We start from the raw sequence: 16,072 nt of genomic DNA, 5'->3' as shown, positions 1-16,072 counted from the left end.
ATCCCAGCTACTCAGGAGGCTGAGGCAGGAGGATTGCCTGAACCCAAGAGATTGAGGTTGCTGTGAGCTATGATGATGCTGTGGCAATCTACCCAGAGTGACAGAATGAGACTCTGTCTCAAAAAAAAAAAAAAAATGCATATGTTGAAGCCCTAACAATCAATGTGATGTTATTTGGAGGGGGAACCTTTGAGAGGTGGGCACCAGTGATGAAATTAGTGTCCACGTAAGAAGAGGAAGAGAGACTAGGGCTCTCTCTTTCCGCTATATGAGGACCCAGCAAGAAAGCAGCCACCTGCTAGCCAGGAAGAGGAACCAAATCTGCTGGCACCTTGATTTTGAACTTCCCACCCTCCAGAACTGTGTGAAATAAATGCTTGTTGTTTAAGCCACTCAGTCCAAAGTATTTTGTTATAGCAGCCCAAGCTAACTCACACACTGCGCAACAACTGGCCAGATCCTAAGGCCTGCCAATGCCCACGTGAGTGAGTTTATAAGCAGATTTCTCCTTCAGCTGACCTTTGAAATGACTGGACCATGGTCAATGCCTTGATTGCAGCCTTGTAAGAAACCTTAACCCACAGAAACTCTTGGTAGTAAATGTTTGTTGTTTTAAGTCTCTGAGTTTAGAGATAATTTGTTAGCAGAAAGAGATAACGGATAGAAGATCTCTTTCTTTTTCTGAGATCTATTGCCCTGTTTGGCGGAACTATATCCCCTTTACTGCTTAACGCCTTCAATGTAAGGTGAGTATGGGTGCTAACAGCGCTTATGTGATTCCTTCTTCTGAGCCACAGTCAATGAGTGGGCATCTGACCTAAGCTGCCCCAACTGTAATACCTAATATAGACATTGTAGGTTGCCTATTCAACATCTGTTCTCTTTTTCTCTCTCCTAGTAGAACCATACTTGTGAGGACAGTCAGCTAAAGACCAATAAAGCTAAATGTACAGAGAGAAGGGGCAAAGAAAAACTGAGAGGTGTTGTGTTCTGGACTTGGAGCCTCTACAGAGGAATCAATCAGGCTGGCTTTCTGGCATCATCTTAACTTTTTCCAAAATCAAGATATCCCAGAACTAACTTGATTTTCCCATTCCCAAATAATCCAGCATTATGCACATTTCAGGAAATGTCAATACTTGGTAAAAAAAAAAAAAAAAAAGCAACAACGTTTTTTTTGAGATAGTCTCACTTTGTCACCCTGGGTAGAATGCCGTGCCATCATAGCTCATAGCAACCTTAAACTCTTTAGTCTCAAGCTGTCCTCTCGCCTCAGCCTCCCGAAAAGCCGAAACTATATGCACCTGCTACAACACTGGCTATATTTTGAGAGATGGGGTCTCGCTCTTGCTTAGCTGGTCTTGAACTCCTAAGCTGAAGCAATCCACTGCCTTGGGCTCCCAGACTGCTAGGATTACAGGCGTGAGCCACTGTACCTGGCCAACAGGGAAGTGTTAATAAAGGAATTTCACCCCTTAGATGTCACTCTGTATTGTCAATTTAGGATTGTAAACATGCTGAATTTGGGATTGATTAAAATGTTAAATTTAGGTAACGCCTGTGGCTCAAAGGAGTAGGGCGCCAGCCCCATATGCCAGAGGTGGCGGGGTCAAACCCAGCCCTGGCTAGAAACTGCAAAAAAAAAAAAAAAAAAGGTTAAACTTAGTGAGGTCACATCCTAATTGGACTATACCCAAGAAACATGTTCCAGAACAAGTCAAAGGTCCAAGCATAAAGTCACCTGCAGATGGGCAAAAAATCAGGTGATCAGTAGTGGCTGGCTGGCAGTCTGTTCCTAGAGGCAGAAGCTTAGAATCTGTCTAGATCAGCCTGGCCAGCAGGTGACTCATTAGACCTGCCTTGGCATGGACTTGAGCAGTGACCAACAGTGGAAGCGGGGTGCTCCTAACGTTGCCCTTTGAGATTCTCTGTCGAAGATATCACAGAAAATAGATCAAGATGACTTTTACTCATATATTGTTGGAATATAAATTTACATTTCTGAAAGGAAATTCAGCATAGCAATAAAGAACTTAAATATGGGGCAGCGTCTGTGGTTCAGTGAGTAGGGCGCCGGTCCCATATACTGAGGGTGGTGGGTTCAAATCCAGCCCTGGCCAAATTGCAGCAAAAAATAGCCAGGTGCTGTGTCGGGCACCTGTAGTCCCAGCTACTCAGGAGGCTGAGGCAAGAGAATTGCCTAAGCCCAAGAGCTGGAGGTTGTTGTGAGCTGTGATGCTACAGCACTCTACCGAGGGTGACAAAGTGAGACTCTGTCTTTAAAAAAAAGGAAGAACTTAAATGTGGTCCTTTTTATTTTTTTAAGACAAAGTCTCACTATGTCACCCTCGGTAGGGTGCTGTGGTGTCATAGCTCAGAGCAACCTCAAACCCTCAGGCTTAAGCAATTCTCTTGCCTCAGCCTCTCAAGTAGTTGGGATTACAGGCGCCCATCACAGGTCCAGCTATTTTTTGTTGAAGTTGTCATTGTTGTTTAGCAGGCCCAGGTTTCGAACCCGCCAGCCTTGGTGTATGTGGCTGGTGCTGTAAGCACTGTGCTACGGGCGCTGAGCCTTATTATTTTTTAAAATTGAGACAGAGTCTCACTTTGTCACCCTTGGTAGACTGTGATGGCATCATAGCTCACAGCAATCTCAAACTCCTGGGCTTAAGTGATTCTCTTGCCTCAGCCTCCCTAGTAGCTGAGACTACAGGCGCCTGCCACAATGCCCAGCTTATTTATTTATTTTGGTTTTCATTTAGCAGGCCCTGGCCGAGTTCGAATCCACCAGCCCCAGAGCATGTGGTTGGCACCCTAACCACTGAACTATGGGTGCCCCCAATGGTCCAATTTTTTGACTATGTAGTTAGAACCTGCCCAATCAGTTGGGTGATTGTAGATGCAAGTAAAATCAGTCAAATTATCTTGAGAAAAATGAAAAGTCTAGGCTGGGCATGGTGGCTTATGCCTGTAATCCTAGCACTATGGTAGGCCAAGGCAAAGAGGATCACTTGAGCTCAGGAGCTCAAGACTAGCCCGAGCAAAAGCGAGACCCCATCCCTACTAAAAATAGAAAAAAATAGCTGGACATTGTGGTAGGTACTTGTAGTTCCAGCTACTGGGAAGGTTGAGGAAGGAGTGTCACTTGAAACCAGGAGTTTGAGGTTGCTGTAAGCTAGGCTGAAGCTATGGCCCTCTAGCCTATGGCAAGAGTGAGATTCTCTTCCAAAAAAACCTAAGAATCTATACAGACACAAAACCCCAGGAAAGCCTAAACATCCCAGCCTGGGGAGGTGCACAGACCTGGGAGCAGCTATGGGTTTCTGGATGTGCTACCTACCTCTACACACAGGACTTAGCTGCTCCTCTCTGCTCTGGCTTTCTCTTACCATCTAACTGCTACTTACTGCATTTCTACAGCCTCAGTCATTTGCTGGCAACCCCACCTCTTCTCTTTACTCTTGGGAGCATAATCTGATTGGCAGATTATCTTTCCAACTATGTAAGAAAAAGGTCTTAGCCAGCCTATGGATTGGCTGCCCTCCCATAGCCCAATTAGCTGAGGCTAAGAAGGTACAGCCACACAGCCCCTCAGTATGGTGACCAGTAGTGGTGACTTTTTCCCTATAAAAGACAAACACTGTGATGTACATCTCTAGAAAAGGAACTTAAGGAAAAGATTCAGAGATGAGGACTAAGTAGCGTTAAAGTGCTCTTACAGCATACACCTGCACAGTATCCAACAACAGAGTAGTATGATAATTATGGGCTGGCTAGGTGTGCAACAATGCCCAGCTGATACATTGACTTTGAAGAATATTGACAAACAGTAGGAAATGCTCACAAATTAGTATTACATGAAAAATAGGCTACAACACCTGATGTACAGTATGGTCAGAATTTCAAAGAAAAAATCATACGTGAAAAGTTTTGTGTTGTGATAACTGGCGGTATGAAAGTTCTTCATTTGGGCTAGACGCCTGTAGCTCAGCGGCTAGTGCGTCAGCCACATACCCTGGAATTAGCGGGTTCGAACCCAGCCTGGGCCTGCCAAACAACGACAACTACAACCAAAAAATAGCCGGGCATTGTGGCGGGCGCCTGTACTCCCAGCTACTTGGGAGGCTGAGACAAGAGAATCACCTAAGCCCAAGAGTTGGAGGTTGCTGTGAGCTGCGATGACACAGCACTCTATCGGGCAACACAATGAAACTCTGTCTTAAAAAAAAAAAAAATCTTCATTTGGTCATACAGCTTTCAAATGTTCCTTAAGGAACATATAGTATTTTTACAATCAGGGGAAACGTTAAACACTGATGGGCACATTTCTTAATTTAACCAGGCCCGGGGCGCCCCGCCCCGCTCCCCCGGCCTTCCGCCTCCCGTTTCCCGCTCCTCAGCCCTCATCCCGCCCCTCTCTGCTCCGCTCTGTAGAAGGTACTTTTCCGGATTGTCCCCCAAGTCGCTTTTCTAGCCCCAAACCGTACGCGTACGTTCTGAGGGCCAGCAAAGGGCTCTAGCCGTACCAGCGCCCCCGCCAGGCCCCTGGGGCTACCTAGGACGCCGAGCACCACTTCCCGGGCCGCACGCCTTCTGCGCCCCGCCTGTCTCCTTCCGGTCGGCTCGCGGACTCTGCCCTGCAGGTCTTCCCGCGGCATGGCTCCGCTTCGCTTCTCCGCCAACCTGTCCTGGCTGTTCCCCGAGCTCTCTGGCCTTCCTGCGCGGCTCCGGGCCGCGGGCAGCTCCGGATTCGAGGCCACTGAAGTGGCCTGGCCGTACGCGGAGCCGCCCGAGGCGCTGGCGCGCGTGGCTCGGGAAGCGGGGCTGAGGGTGGTGCTGATCAACACGCCTCCGGGTGCGCTGTAGGATTGGGGAGAGCCGGGGCTGGGGGAGGGCGCGGTGCCCGAACCCGGGACTGAGGCCCGTTCTTTCCGCAGGAGACCAAGAGAAGGGGGAAATGGGGCTAGGGGCCGTTCCCGGGAGACAGGCGGCCTTCCGAGAGGGACTGGAGCAGGCTGTGCTTTACGCCAAGGCTCTGGGTTGTCCCAGGTATCCCTTTCTCCTCCCCGCCTCTGAGACCCTTGACCCTGCCGCAGGTTCGGAGTCGGGGAGAAGACTACGCCAAGTCTGAGTCGCTGGGAGGATTGAGAGCACTGGCCCTTCTCTGCCAGTGGTCCCTATCCTTTGTAAATTGCCCTTTGTGTTTTGTCTGTAGTGTGTGGTTCTGTTTGCCACTCTTTCATGCTTATCCCTGCTGGGAACTCACTCTGTCCAGGGAGATAGCGAAGTACTTACACCAAGAAGTCCAGTCAAGGTCGGGCCTACTCAAGAAAGCTGTGGAAGTAAACACCTAACCCTGCCTGCATCAGAGAAAGCTGCTTGCAGGCAATGCTGCTGGAACTAAGTGTTGAAAGGAAGGGGCGTTTGTTTGATAAGCAGGAGGTAAAGAGTATTCCAGACAAAGATGCTGTAGCCAGAGGCAAGAGGAGGCTGGAGATGTAGCCTACTGGGGTTGGAAGGGCCTGGATTGTCTGCTTGAAGCTGGACATGTGGCTTAGAATTGATGGAAGTGAAAGGCTCAAAGTGGGGCTGATCAAATGTCAAGTCCTGCAGAGGCCAAACAGGCTGAGAAGGAACTGGCAAAAGGGGATCATTACTGGTGAGTGGTGAGGACAAAACTCAAATGGGAAGAGGCTAAGTAGTAGATGCAAGGACAGGAAGTAGAGATGGATGGTGTGGAATACTTGAGAAGGTCCAAAATAACTTTAGAAGTGAAACTTTAGCTGCTATCAGGTTGAGAAGGACCAAGGGGAAAGAGAGGTTGAAAGTACAGCAGGCAGGAGGGATGGGTTTGACCCAGACAAGGTATTTGGAAAAGTAGTTGGCTTAAGGCTGTTACAAAAGTGTCTCTGAAGGTACTGGGAGGCCTGAGCATAGTGACCCAGGTGGTAACTGGATTGGAGACCTGGGGTGAGGGCTGACACAGTCAGGGGGCACAGAGCTGAACAAGTGAAGGCCTCCAGTCCTGTCCTCCCCACAGGATTCACCTGATGGCTGGCCGGGTACCACAGGGAGCTGATCGAGCAGCAGTGAGGGGTGAGATGGAGACAGTTTTTCTGGAGAACCTGAGGCATGCAGCTGGGGTTTTGGCTCAGGTGAGACAGATGGAAACATACACAGACACATGTACCTGTGTGTGTGAAGGGGGCACAGGTCAAAGGGACAGGTGAGGGTCTTGACCTGTGCTACCTGGGGACAAACCTTGGAGAAGCTCTGGTCACAGCATCAAACATGGTGCTAGGAGAACCTCGTGGGACTGCTGGAGCCCATCAACACCCGTGTCACTGACCCCCAGTACTTTCTGGACACACCCCAGCAGGGTAGGACCCTGGCCCTGGGCTTGCCCGTCCTCTTTGGTCCCTGTGTTCTCCTGAGTCTCACGGCCTTGGTTCCTTCCCCAGCAGCAACCATCTTACAGAAGGTTGGAAGACCCAACCTTCAATTACAAATGGTAAGTGAGAGGGGAACTTCATAGAGGGCCCCTATGCTCCAGATAGTGGGAGCCTGAGGGGTCTCTGACTGTAGTACTCTTCTCCCCAGGACATATTCCACTGGCAGATCATGGATGGGAACCTGACAGGAAACATCCGAGAGTTCCTGCCCATTGTTGGTGAGAGGGTCCCTCTCTTGGCAACTTCCAAGTCTTGCTATGCTGCTCCCTAAGCCTCCCACCCTCTCAACTCCCACATCTGTCCCCAGGGCACGTACAGGTGGCACAGGTTCCAGGCCGAGGAGAGCCCAGCAGCCCTGGAGAGCTGAACTTCCCCTATCTGTTTCAACTGCTGGAAGATGAAGGCTACAGAGGCTTTGTGGGCTGCGAGTATAGGCCTCAAGGTGAGGGGTAGGGTGAGGCTCCAGGGGTGGCCCTGGAGAAGGGAGCCCTTAAGGGTCAGGTGTTGGACAGAGGCTGTTTTTCTTCTTGTGGGGTGAGATGCCACTGCCTCTCTCCCTGAAGGAGACACAGTGGAGGGCTTAAGTTGGCTACGTTCATACTGGGACAGGCGGGGCCACCACAGGCTGGCCAGTGAAATCCTGCAAACCACCCACCTGCCTCTCTGAGACAGTTCGAGAGCATCCCGAGTCATCCTCTACATTAAAGATAACGTGCTGAATATTTTCATGTCTGTGTTATAGGGGCTGGGGGTGGGGGAAAGAGAACACATAGTGTCTAACACTTCAGTCTCACTGGGTTGTTTCCCTCCTGTTGAGAAGGGACATACAGCTCATGCTCAGATCCTCCATTTGGTGCCAGGGTTGCTGTGGAGACAGGAGAGCTTTGGAGGCCACCTCCTCAGTTACAGATGAGAAACCAAGGGTGTGAGAGCAAAGGGACTTAACTGTAGTTATAGGTGCCTCACAGGCAGAGCTGACATTGGAACTAAGGTGTCTTATCTCGAGGGTGGTATCCATTAGTGATGCTCCAGTGGGAAATGAAGACCAGATGGCTCTGGAGGGGCAGGTGGCTGACAGCAAAGCCTGGGGCCAGGAGTCAGGCAGGGGAGTCTGGGGGTGCCTGCCACCTGGGGTCAAGAATACTTGGGACTCTACCAGGTGAGCGGGAAGGAGGAGCCATCCTTCTGGAAGGGCCCAGGGTGGTCTCAGAAAGTTGGCCTGACTCTCTGAAGTCCTGGATTGGTCAGCAGCTATGAGTGTTTGAGGAGGACAGTCCCTGATGCCAGGCTGGGGCAGCAGACCCCCAAGACAGAATCACAAAGTCTTTGGTGTTAGTCAGTGTCTGGGCCTGCCAGTCGCACCGCAGGTAGGCAATCTTACAGATACATGATCTGAGGAAGAGTGACATGCGGTGGTTTGCTCCCTCAGAGAAGGCGGGTCCAGAGAGTGAAACAGGCCGTGTTGATGACAGACTCCAGGTGGTGGTAGGTGGAGACCAGCTGGGCTGGAGGGCTCCCGCTGTCCTGGGGCTGTACTGGGAAAGGCTCTCGGAACACCACTGTCAGGGACTGGGCAACAGGGTATGGTGATGAGAGGAGGACATGCATAGGGACAGGAAGCAGGGCTCAGGGAGAGTGGGCAACCCAACCTCCGCGGGCTCTGAGGTGGAGCCTTTGGAGTACAGCTTCTCACTAGGCTGACAGAAAAAAAAACAATCTGCTCCTATTCTCACCGTCTTTCCCAAGTGGGAGTCCAGAAACACGAGTACAAAACAGTCAGTGAACTTCTGATTCAGTACAACCTGCAGCAAAAGACATGAGAAAGCGACTGTTTGTGTCACCTGTGTAGGCACAGACCCTCTGTAAGGCTTCGTGGGGAAAGGCCTACTTCCGTCACCAAACTAACCCTGCCTGTGCCCCAGGATCACTCAGGACCATGTCTCCAAATTGAACCTCAGCCTCATCCTCATCCTCACTGGTCTGCCAGCCAGCCTGTTTGAGCAGCACCTGATAAGGGTCACACTTGATTCATGAGGCCCTGCACAAAGCCTGGCAGGCTGAAGCTGATCAATGACAGACAGTTGTCTAACCCTGGCGCAATCCCTCCCGGTCCTTGGTCTCTTATCTCTGTGACTGCTCCTAGGATCGTCCCCTTATGTTTGTCGGCTCCCTGGTGCTCAGCTTTGTGACCCAAACCTGGGTAATTTCTTCTCCTGAGGCTTCAGATAGCACCTACTTACATGGCTGCTAGCTATCTGTCCCAAACTCCAAAGCCTGATGCCCACACCACACACCTTGTAGACAGTGAAGGTCCTCACATACCCCGGGCTCAACTTACTCCAAGCTGGATGTGTTGCCCTTCCCCCAAACCCACCCCTGCTCCAGACTTCCCACCACCCCAGGAGCACCCCTGCCCACACCCACTGACACTCCTGCAGCCTTATCCTGACTGATCTCAGCTTCTGCAGATGACCCCTCCTACACCCTAAGACACACATGTTCTCACAAGCACTGTGCTGCAGGACCCCTCACCAGGCACCAAGTCCTATGTTCTTATGTGCAGTCTTTCTAGAATGGCTCTTCTCCTAAACCTCAGCTTTTGCTGGGCCTATCTCTTTAATCTTTCTTAATTCCCCATGTGTACGCCCATGACCATAGCTTTTTTCTACTTTTATTTTTTTTGTTTATTTTGAGACAGGGTCTCATTCTTTTGCCCAGGCTAGAGTGCAGTGGTGTCACCATAGCTTACAGCAATCTCAAGCTCCTAGACTCAAGCAATTCTCTTGCCTCAGCCTCCTGATTAGCTGGGACTATAGGCACAGGCCACTATGCCTGGATAATTTTTCTATTTTTTGTAGGGGTGGGGTATTGCTACGTTGCCCAGGCTGGTTTTGAACTCCTGGCCTCAAGTGGTCCTACCACCTCAACCTCCCAAAGTGCTAAGATTGCAGGTGTGAGCCACCATGCCCATATTCTCTACTTGTCCTTTACAGCAATGCTTTCAAATTTTAATGCACACAAAAATCACCTGGGGAGACTGCTAAAATTCAGACCCTAAGTCAGGAGTCTGAGGTAGGCCTGAGTGTCTGCCCTTCAGCAAGCTCCTAGGTGATGCTGATGCTGCTGGTCTGAGGACCACACTTTGAGCTTTCTGGACTCCAGCCTCTGAGACTGCCTGAGAAGTGCTGAGAGCACCTTGGCTTGGCAGTGCCAGAGCCTGGCCTCAGGATCTCAAGCCAAGATCTGTGTTCTTGGTGAGTCTTTGAGGGGTGGAGCTCTCAGTTACTTCTCAGCAAATCACAGGCTGTGGACCTGGTGAATAAAGTGTTTTCCACCTATCTGTGTAGTCCTATTCTGTCTAGAGCAGAGCTTGTTTGGTTAGGCTGAGGGGAGACATCTGTCATCTTTGATAAGGATTTCTGCTGTGTTTCCCCTTTCAGCCGAAGGTCAAGGGGACTTACCAGGTACTGAGTTCCCAAGTCTGGGCTCTGGAAATGGCGACAGCTCTGGGGGAAGCGACTTAGGAGAACCCTGATCAGGCTCTGGTACCAGGAGACTGTCATGGACAGGAAGCAGTCCTGGGAAAGGGTACACAGGCTTGAGTCTGCTGCCCTAGTCACCTCTGAGACTTCTGTGCCCTCCATCCTGGCATCTAACCCACAGTCCCCTACCAGTTGAGGGTCAATGTCCCCAATAGATTTGGCATGGACTGCTTCTAGGAGTTCCTCCAACTCTGCCAGGGCCAGGCGCCCCCCTAGCCGCAGTCGATCAGGCCCTGCTGGCTCCAACAAGAAGAGGCGCTTCCAGAGGGTGTCCCGGCGGCAGTGCCCTCCAGCCAGCCGTACCAGCTGAGCCAGCTGTGCCTGTGCCATGCCCACCTCTGCAGCCAGGGGTGGGAACAGAGGAGCTGGTCCAGGGTCTAAAGCAAGCCCTGAACCTTCTCCAGGGCTATCAGCTGAGCTCCCAGGAGCCTCTGGTTCAGGAGGCAGTCTGGGTGGCTTCCGGAACCGGCGCATGTCAGCAGTGAGTCTAGGAAAGAGCTCTCGTTGGCTGGTGAGCACCACGAAAAACTGGAGCCTGGGTGGGGAGGAGGGCAAGAGAGTGGTGGTCACAGTAAGAAACGCACAGGGCAAGAGCAGAGGCAGGCTGGGAAACAGGCACGTTCCAGGTGGGGTTTGCTGACCGCAGAACATGCCGCTCAGCCTCTCCTTGCTCCTCAAAAGGTACAGCACAGTGACAGACAAGCAGAGACACGTCAAAATCATCCTGGTGGCGAAGTCCCTCAGAGTCCAGGTAGGAGCCGGAGCTGTGCATTGAGGTTGGGAAGATTTCAATGCTGAGGTTCTGATGAAACCAACCGCACCCCTTCTGCCCAACTACAAGCACGGCTCCAATTTCAGCTGCCCTGAACAGTGCTGGATGCCCCTAGGCATTACCTGTGCCACGCTGACACCAGGGCATATTCGTTATGTTCTGGGCCTCCTGGTCGGGCCATACGCAATGGCTTCATGTGGTACGAGCTGGCATGGTCAGCTACATAGTTATACAGTTGGTGGGCAGCGATGAGTGGTGTAGGCAGTTCCAGTGTCCCTGAGGGGCAAGTTATAGGAGATAACTGACACTAAGGCTGGGATAGACACACTGATCTGGCAGGGGTGTGGAAATGGGAGTTGCCAAAGCACTGACTGGCAGGCAGAGTGGGGAGTGCCTGAGTTCCTGTGAAACACTGAAATGGGACAAAAGTAGCCCAGGACAGACAGCAGGGGACACAAGACATGGGACCCAAATGGTGATACAAAATAGACATGAAGAACTTAAGACAGACAGACATAGAACAGAAACGTGGGGACGTGATATTTGTGACATGAGGTGATTGGCAATATGAGACCACTTGTTTTAGGTTTGCACCATGGCCTATTCCTTTGGGGGCTCACTGGCTTATCCTTGGACACTGACCTTGGTAAATGTGATTGCGGCCAAAGTGGGGGCCGTCAGGATGGTGGGCAAGGAAGTGTCGCAGGAAGGTGGTGAGGTGGTAGCCATGCCGCAGCACCAGGTGGGTGCCCAGCACATGCTGGTGCACAAGGCGCAGGTGGAAGTCATAGCTGAATGAATGCACGTGCATCAGATCCCGCACCTTGTCACACTCCTCTGTGAACAGCATGGACAGCTGGGGAGGTAGCAGCAGGGGACCAGGTTAGGGTGTTGGCAGCACAAGCTACCCAGTATACCATCTTCCTCTTTCCATAGGACAAGGGAGCACAACAGACACACCCTGCTGTTATGGGCTCTGCCAAAACAGTTTGTATGGGAGGCCCTCCTCATTCTATTCTCACTTCTATATACCATCTTTAACTCCTGGTTTACAAGTAACTATGGCCATTTTGGGAGACTGGGCCTTTTTACTCTGTATCCCAGATTCCACTAGAGTGTAGCACAGCTGTTAGGTGACCACAGGCCATGCCAGGCACTGTGCTGGACTGCTTTCTGCCTTGCTGCAGAAAAAGCTGAAAGGGTGCGAGACTGCTCATAAGGTTAGACTGGTTGCTGGTGTGATCACCGCAGCAGGGTAAGCACTGACATAGCCAGGTCACACTATCTGGCTAATCACCTGACCAGACCACCCACTGCATTACTCTTAGTATCCACCAGATGGGTCCGGGGACATAGCACACTGGGGTGTATGGACTGTGACTCAGCCTTGTCCCTACCACAAACCTGAGAGTTGACAGCCTGCCCCATTGGGATCCGAGAACATTCCAGAGCAAACTGTTTGACACAAAAGTAACAGCCCTAATGGGAGGACAAAAATGAGGTCAGAAGGGCAAGAGACAGGTGGGTCTGGCTCTCCCCACTCAGTGTTCTTCCTGTCACCTGGAAAGCCAGCTCCATGAGGATGATGCCCCCGGGCAGTGCCCGCTGTAGGTGGTAGGTGGTAACCAGAGAGCTGGTGCTCTGAAGGAAAAAGGAGGCAAGGATTGGAGGCACAGTAGTCTTGAATCAGTAATGTGGAAGTCCCTTGGGTCCCTGATTTTAATGGTGTCAGTCTGGGATCAGTGACCTCAGTACATTACTCAGGGTCACTGATCTCAGGTCTTGAGGAAATAATTCTGCATCAGTGATATGGTAACCAGGGAATCACTGACTTAACCACTATATAACAACGAGTTACCTTGGGGCTCCCATCAGTCTTGCTCTTAGGGCAGGAGAAGGAACCTCGACCCTCAGTTCCAAGGATAGCCATGGCCCGCGGCCTGCTGGTGCTGCAGAAAAGGAAGAGAGACAGAGGATGAGGTAGGCCAGTGGGGGAAGGATTATGTCAGACCCAGAATCTGTTTCACATGGAATCGTTTTGCAGGAGAAGGGAAGGACTTGCCCAGGGTCCCACAGTGAGTGAGTGGCAGGGCTGGGCTGGAGTCCGGGTCTATATTGCAGGGCAAGACTCTCTCCACAGTAGCTGCTGCTTCATGGGGCAGGAGAGACCAAGTTTCTCAACTAGTGAGAAGGTATGTACAGGAGAAGAGAGGGTGATGAATGTCTAAGATTTAATTAGGAAAATTCAAGGAGATGCTTGATGTCAGGTTAGGCACTTTCCTCTAAGGCAGTGGTTCTCAACCTGTGGTTTGCAACCCACAGGGACTGTATTAAAGGGCCGCAGCATTAGGAAGGTTGAGAACCACTACTCTAAGGGGAAAAATGGTTCTCTTTTTGCTTAGGGCAGTGGTTCCCAACCTTCCTAATGCTGTGGCCCTTTAATACAGTTCCTGTGGGTTGTGACCCACAGGTTGAGAACCTCTGGCTTAGGGGATGGCAATTCCAGGGTTTCATAGGCCTGCTGCTCTTCATTTCTTACCTCAGAGACAAGGGAAGGGAAGCAGGGAAGGGAACAAGGACACAAAAGAAGGGGTCAAATCCACTCCTCACACCAAGGGGCTAGAAACCAAAGCCTTTGGCAGAAGAAATGTCCCATTTAATCCTCAAAGGGATCAGGACAAGACTTAAGTAGTGATTGGTGATCATTAAAGATTGGTGAGCAAGGAAGGCCTCACTCTAAATTTTGCTCCAGAAACATTTTTTAACCCAGTATCTCAAAAAAAAAAAAAAGAGTTCAGATTTTGAGGAAAAACATAACTGAATGGCAAGTAAGCAAACTAAGTCTTTTAGAGACGCTCCCACAGCTGGGAACTGGCTGTCAAGCGCAGCAAGCCGGCCTGGCCACTGAGACATGAAGCATGATGGGTCCCAGGTGCAGGCAAGCCTTCTCTTCCTACTGACTGGAAAAGAGAGGGAAGCCTGGGAAGTGGAGAGCTGGTTACAAAACACAAAGGAGCAAGAACTGGCTTTTTGCACCAATGGGGTATCTTGAGTAGGGAAGAACTACATTTTACATTTTACATTTACAAGCTTGTCTAAAACTGAAAATAAAAAAGAATGCCTTAATAAACACAAATCTGAAGACACAAAAGTATCTGTAATGTCAATAGATCATTTGTCTCATATAATCACTGGGAAGCGGCTGGGAACACAGTAGGGGCCCTAAAAACGGGAATCTGGGATTTTATATAGGATGGGAAAAATGGTGGTAGAGTTGTCTTTGAGCTCAAGGGAGATGGAAGGTGGTGACAGAAGGGCTGTCTATTTCCCAGTTCAGAACTGTCAGTTCGGACGGTGGTTGAACATGACCAAGAACAGGCCAATGAATGTTATGCAAGTAGGCCCAGTGTGAAGTCTTGGGTGAGAAAAGGACTTTCTTGGGCCAGGAACCATTACATCTCAGGAGAGGTCAGTGGCATGATCAGGACAGGAATATTGAAAGTTGAATCCAAAAGCTTAGGAGCACGTGTGAGATTCACATATGGACGGAAGCATCTAAGTCATGTGTGGGCATGAGCTCTGTGAGAATACAGTTCATGAGTTCCATGAAGTTCACAGGCTGCATGAAAGTGTCCAAGACCCTCACGTGCATGTGTGCTAGGTGGGTGGGATGAATACACACAAGTTTGAGTGGTCAATGTGGGACCCTGTGAAGGGCCTGTGGGGTCTCATTGTAGACAGGGGGAGGAGGAGGAGACAGAAGGGAAAGAAGGGGATAGACTCACCTGCGGGCAGGTGAGGGTGGCCGCAGTGGTACCAGCACGAAGCCTATGCTCTGCAGATACTGCACATACTGTTGTAGGAAAGCCACGCTCAGCTCCTTCAGCCACGGCTCTTCTCGGACTCCTGGTGGAGGCACATCCAAGGATTCGCAGCTTGCTGGGGCCTCTCGGCTCCCAGACCCTGATTCAGGGCGATGGCGCCGCTGTGGGAGTGGAGATTAAAGGCTCTATCAACTGTCAACAACCGTCCCCCCACCACCGCTGAGGGTGGAGGAACAGAGATCACTGTGGAGAAGTCTTGAGCCTCACCTGCCCCTCAGGGAGCCCAGTAGTCTCTGGGGGTCCATGCAGCCAGGCAGCTGGGTCAAACAGCAGGGCTGTTGCACAGTAATGCACCAGGCGGGACGACTGCTTCAAGGTCTCCAGCTCCCCGGCCTGGGAAACAGGGCAGTGAGCCCTGGAGCAGTGTCAGGGTAGGGTCACAGGATCCTTGTGGAGGATGCCAAGTGGGGTCATATCTTGGGGTCACTCACACTTATGGGCATGCTGGCTGGAGCAGAACGCTGCTGCCAGGTTACAAACAAGTTCTCCATCTTCATCTGGCGCTCCAGCTCTGGGGGTTGGATGCATTTATAGTCAGGTGCTGTCAACCCTCTCCTTTTGACTCCCCACTGCCCAGTCTAGTACCCTCACCTCTGCGCTCTGTCATCTTGATCTCCAGGAACTGTTGTCCATGGTAGGTGACTGGGTCAGGGGGTCTGGGCACAGGACCAAGTGTGGAATTGGGGCGGACAGCCGTGATATCCCTCAGGGCCTCATCGAAGGGGAATGTGTCCAGGGGAAGGGGACCCCCACCACGAGAGGACACACTCAGCCAGCCCTGCTCACGGCTTAGTGGGGGGCTTGCACTCCGGATGAGGGTCTCCACTTCCATGGTTGGCAACAGGAATGGGTTTGGCTCCTGAGAGATGGAGCATTACAGTGGATTTACAGACTCTGCCCTCAGACCCTCTCTCCTACCCCATGGCTTTGTCTCTCAGACTCTCCCTTCCTACTCACTCTGCCCTCAGATTGTCCCATCTCCCCTGCTTCTGAGCTGGCACTTCCTTTAAGTGACCCCTCAGAAACTGGAGCTAGAGGAGGGAGGCAGGGCAGCAGGCACCTTTTCATCTCGCCCTGGGAAGTCCAACTGGCCATAGTGATGGAAGAGTCCAAGTTTCTGGCTGAGCAGGCAAAAGATGAGATGGGCCCGTGCATTCTGCCACTGCACAAGGCGAACCAGTGCTCGGCCCAGTGCTGCCCCCAGGTCTGGAGCCCAGTTGTAGGTCAGCAGCTGTAGCTGGAGGTCAGGGGTCAGGGTCAGTGAGATCACAGACTCTCCTTCCCCCTCAGTCTCTGGCCCCACATTTACCTTCTTATCCACAATCTCCAGTAGCAAGAATCTCTGCCGGGAAGCATTTCGTCCTGAGCTCCCATCACCTCCTGGCTCAAAGCGTTGCATGGCTTTAGCAGCTACAGGGTAGG

General features: G+C 51.4%; 2 protein-coding genes across 7 annotated transcripts in view; one reads left to right on the top strand and one right to left on the bottom strand.

Annotated features, from left to right (window-relative positions):
* Positions 1–4,423: 4,423 nt before the first annotated feature.
* Positions 4,424–7,172, top strand: HYI (hydroxypyruvate isomerase (putative)). Of its 2 annotated transcripts, none has more exons than XM_053575868.1 (8): positions 4,424–4,855; positions 4,938–5,049; positions 6,041–6,155; positions 6,302–6,380; positions 6,465–6,511; positions 6,601–6,670; positions 6,760–6,894; positions 7,016–7,172. In XM_053575868.1, exons 1-8 carry the CDS (start codon positions 4,657–4,659, stop codon positions 7,117–7,119), a joined length of 861 nt encoding a protein of 286 aa, XP_053431843.1. In that variant the 5' UTR covers positions 4,424–4,656; the 3' UTR covers positions 7,120–7,172. The 2 variants fall into 2 exon arrangements, with proteins under 2 accessions (XP_053431843.1, XP_053431842.1); XM_053575867.1 differs by having other exon boundaries at positions 4,425–4,855; positions 6,462–6,511.
* A 111-nt stretch (positions 7,173–7,283) lies between these two features.
* Positions 7,284–16,072, bottom strand: part of SZT2 (SZT2 subunit of KICSTOR complex) — a 52,870-nt gene continuing 44,081 nt past the window's right edge. For 4 of the 5 annotated variants that reach the window (XM_053575864.1, XM_053575863.1, XM_053575865.1 and 1 more), the window contains 16 exons: positions 15,960–16,060; positions 15,711–15,887; positions 15,242–15,509; positions 15,082–15,161; positions 14,858–14,983; positions 14,552–14,751; positions 12,625–12,715; positions 12,327–12,407; positions 12,171–12,245; positions 11,409–11,622; positions 10,889–11,042; positions 10,636–10,758; positions 10,124–10,529; positions 9,914–10,030; positions 8,186–8,254; positions 7,284–8,021 (listed from right to left, as the gene is read on the bottom strand). In XM_053575864.1, the coding sequence (XP_053431839.1) occupies positions 7,878–8,021; positions 8,186–8,254; positions 9,914–10,030; positions 10,124–10,529; positions 10,636–10,758; positions 10,889–11,042; positions 11,409–11,622; positions 12,171–12,245; positions 12,327–12,407; positions 12,625–12,715; positions 14,552–14,751; positions 14,858–14,983; positions 15,082–15,161; positions 15,242–15,509; positions 15,711–15,887; positions 15,960–16,060 (2,426 nt within the window). In that variant the 3' untranslated portion in view covers positions 7,284–7,877. Of the gene's footprint in view, positions 8,022–8,185; positions 8,255–9,913; positions 10,031–10,123; positions 10,530–10,635; positions 10,759–10,888; positions 11,043–11,408; positions 11,623–12,170; positions 12,246–12,326; positions 12,408–12,624; positions 12,716–14,551; positions 14,752–14,857; positions 15,006–15,081; positions 15,162–15,241; positions 15,510–15,710; positions 15,888–15,959; positions 16,061–16,072 lie in introns of those variants that run through there. The other variant, XR_008376876.1, reaches the window with a different exon arrangement.

Source organism: Nycticebus coucang, chromosome 22, assembly GCF_027406575.1.
Source record: "Nycticebus coucang isolate mNycCou1 chromosome 22, mNycCou1.pri, whole genome shotgun sequence".
NCBI lineage: Eukaryota > Metazoa > Chordata > Mammalia > Primates > Lorisidae > Nycticebus > Nycticebus coucang.
This window is presented reverse-complemented; position numbering and strand designations above follow the sequence as displayed.